Source organism: Salvelinus fontinalis, chromosome 24 (genome assembly GCF_029448725.1).
Source record: "Salvelinus fontinalis isolate EN_2023a chromosome 24, ASM2944872v1, whole genome shotgun sequence".
NCBI lineage: Eukaryota > Metazoa > Chordata > Actinopteri > Salmoniformes > Salmonidae > Salvelinus > Salvelinus fontinalis.
Genome location: NC_074688.1, coordinates 40401277 through 40403776, shown reverse-complemented (window position 1 = coordinate 40403776; position 2500 = coordinate 40401277). Strand labels below are relative to the sequence as shown.

The following is a 2500-nucleotide window of genomic DNA, read 5'->3' as shown; positions in this document are numbered from 1 at the left end:
TGCTTATTGTTCATCTCTGTTGGTTACTGAAACAATGTGACAATCCATGCATACTCCACTTCGCACTGTCTCCAGAGATAATGCTCAAGTCACAAGGGCTGCCAGAGTTTGCAAACATTGTTTCTCTATCACACACAAATACAGTATACATGTACATGCAGAGACACACTCATCCAACCGTTTAGCTCATGAAAGTAAATGACACTAAGAGTCACTGAGGACCTTTCAGTAGCTCCAGTACACTCAAATCAAATCAAAGTTTATTTGTCACGTGTGCTGAATACAACAGGTGTAGTAGACCTTACAGTGAAATGCTTACTTACAGGCTCTAACCAATAGTGCAAAAAAGGTATTAGGTGAACAATAGGTAGGTAAAGAAATAAAACAACAGTAAAAAGACAGGCTATATACAGATGCGAGGCTATTTATTTTTTATTTATTTATTTAACCTTTATTTAACCAGGTAGGCAAATTGAGAACACGTTCTCATTTACAATTGCGACCTGGCCAGGATAAAGCAAAGCAGTTCGACACATACAACAACACATAGTTACACATGGAGTAAAACAAACATATAGTCAATAATACAGTGAGAAAAAAAAAATAAGTCTATATACAATGTGAGCAAGTGAGGTGAGATAAGGGAGGTGAAGGCAAACAGATATATGTATAGATAAATAAAAATATAAAAAGGCCATGGAGGCGAAGTGAGTACAACACAGTAAGTAAAATAAAAGCTGAAAAAAAACACTGGAATGGTTGGTTTGCAGTGGAAGAAAGTGCAAAGTAGAGACAGAAATAATGGGGTGCAAAGGAGCAAAATAAATTAATAAATAAATACAGTAGGTAAAGAGGTAGTTGTTTGGGCTAAATTGTAGATGGGTTATGTACAGGTGCAGTAATCTATGAGCTGCTCTGACAGCTGGTGCTTAAAGCTAGTGAGGGAGATAGGTGTTTCCAGTTTCAGAGATTTTTGTAGTTCGTTCCAGTCATTGGCAGCAGAGAACTGGAAGGAGAGGCGTCCAAAGGAAGAATTGGTTTTGGGGGTGACTAGAGAGATATACCTGCTGGAGCGCGTGCTACAGGTAGGTGCTGCTATGGTGACCAGCGAGCTGAGATAAGGGGGGACTTTACCTAGCAGGGTCTTGTAGATGACCTGGAACCAGTGGGTTTGGCGACGAGTATGAAGCGAGGGCCAGCTATAAAAGGTAAAAGTAGCAAGGCTACATACAGACACCGGTTAGTCAGGCTGATTGAGGTAGTATGTACATGTAGATATGACTCTTCGGACGAAGAGGAGGAGAACAGCCGTTACAAGAGAAGGATGTCTTATTGTTGTGCTATTAGCTGTTTCATTAGTATTTTCTCCTCATGGGAGAGAATGGATAGTGGACGAAACAGAGTTAGTCTGACACTTTCATGAAATGATACAGAGCCAAATTCATCACTCTTTCTCTCAGTTTTATTTATTTTATCATCAATGCCACCTGTTATGATGAATGAGGCTCTTGGCCTGTGATGGGAGAACTGAGCGTCTGCACGGTACCAATCACACGCAAAGTACACACCTCATTTACCAATACACCTGGGAGAGAGAGAGGAGATAGTCCTGTGTGTGCATGTCTGTCTCTCTGTGTGTGTGTGAGTGTGTGTGTGTGTGAGTGTGTGTGTGTGTGTGTGTGTGAGTGTGTGTGTGAGTGTGTGAGTGTGTGCGTGTGTGTGTGTGTGCGCGTGTGTGTGTGCGTGTGTGTGTGTGCGCGTGTGAGTGTGTGCGCGCGTGTGTGCGTGCGTGTGTATGTGTGTGTGTGTGTGCGTGCGTGTGAGTGTGTGTGTGCGTGTGTGTGTGTGCGCGTGTGAGTGTGTGTGTGTGTGCGTGTGTGTGTGTGTGCGTGCGTGTGAGTGTGTGTGTGCGTGTGTGTGTGTGTGCGCGTGTGTGTGCGTGTGCGTGTGTGCGCGTGCGTGTGTGTGCGTGTGCGTGTGCGAGTAAGGAGACAGTGGAGAAGAGGTGAGTGAAAGGCTCACAGCCCTCAGGGAGAGCTGTCAGTCTGACAGGTTTGACATTTGAGCTGAGCTGCTGTCTGAACACAAGTCATTTCACCTCTAAATGAACAAACACACTGAAAATATTTGGCTTAATTTCTGTTGTGTTTCTTGGGCTTCTGTCAAGGCTATTCTGTCTGAGATTGGGGGGAGAGTGTAGTTTGAAAGGATTTATGTTTAGGGTGGATAAATATATATATATTTTTTCAACAGATCAGTCTGAGTCAATTTGTTGTATATTATACTGTAATACAGGGTTGGTGTAGATGAGGCTGGACTTTTACAGTATTGTATTGTGAAGAGCAATATGCATGGCTGCAAGACCCGTCCACATCCAGTATCATAGAACTCTGCTACTCATGGAGATATCCATTTTAGTCATAGTAACTCCATGTCTCTCCCTTCCCCCAGGTACCCAGTGATCCTGTCCATAGAAAACCATTGTAGCATCCAACAACAG

The 2500-nt window shown here is 43.2% G+C and overlaps 1 protein-coding gene across 1 annotated transcript in view; it reads left to right on the top strand.

The window, feature by feature from the left end:
* The window catches only part of LOC129822546 (1-phosphatidylinositol 4,5-bisphosphate phosphodiesterase eta-1-like), a gene marked incomplete at its 3' end in the record, with an annotated part of 98369 nt that extends 95869 nt beyond the window's left edge, over window positions 1–2500 (top strand). Inside the window, exon 10 of the mRNA XM_055880851.1 lies at window positions 2452–2500. Coding sequence (XP_055736826.1) covers window positions 2452–2500 — 49 coding nt within the window. The remainder of the gene's footprint in view (window positions 1–2451) is intronic.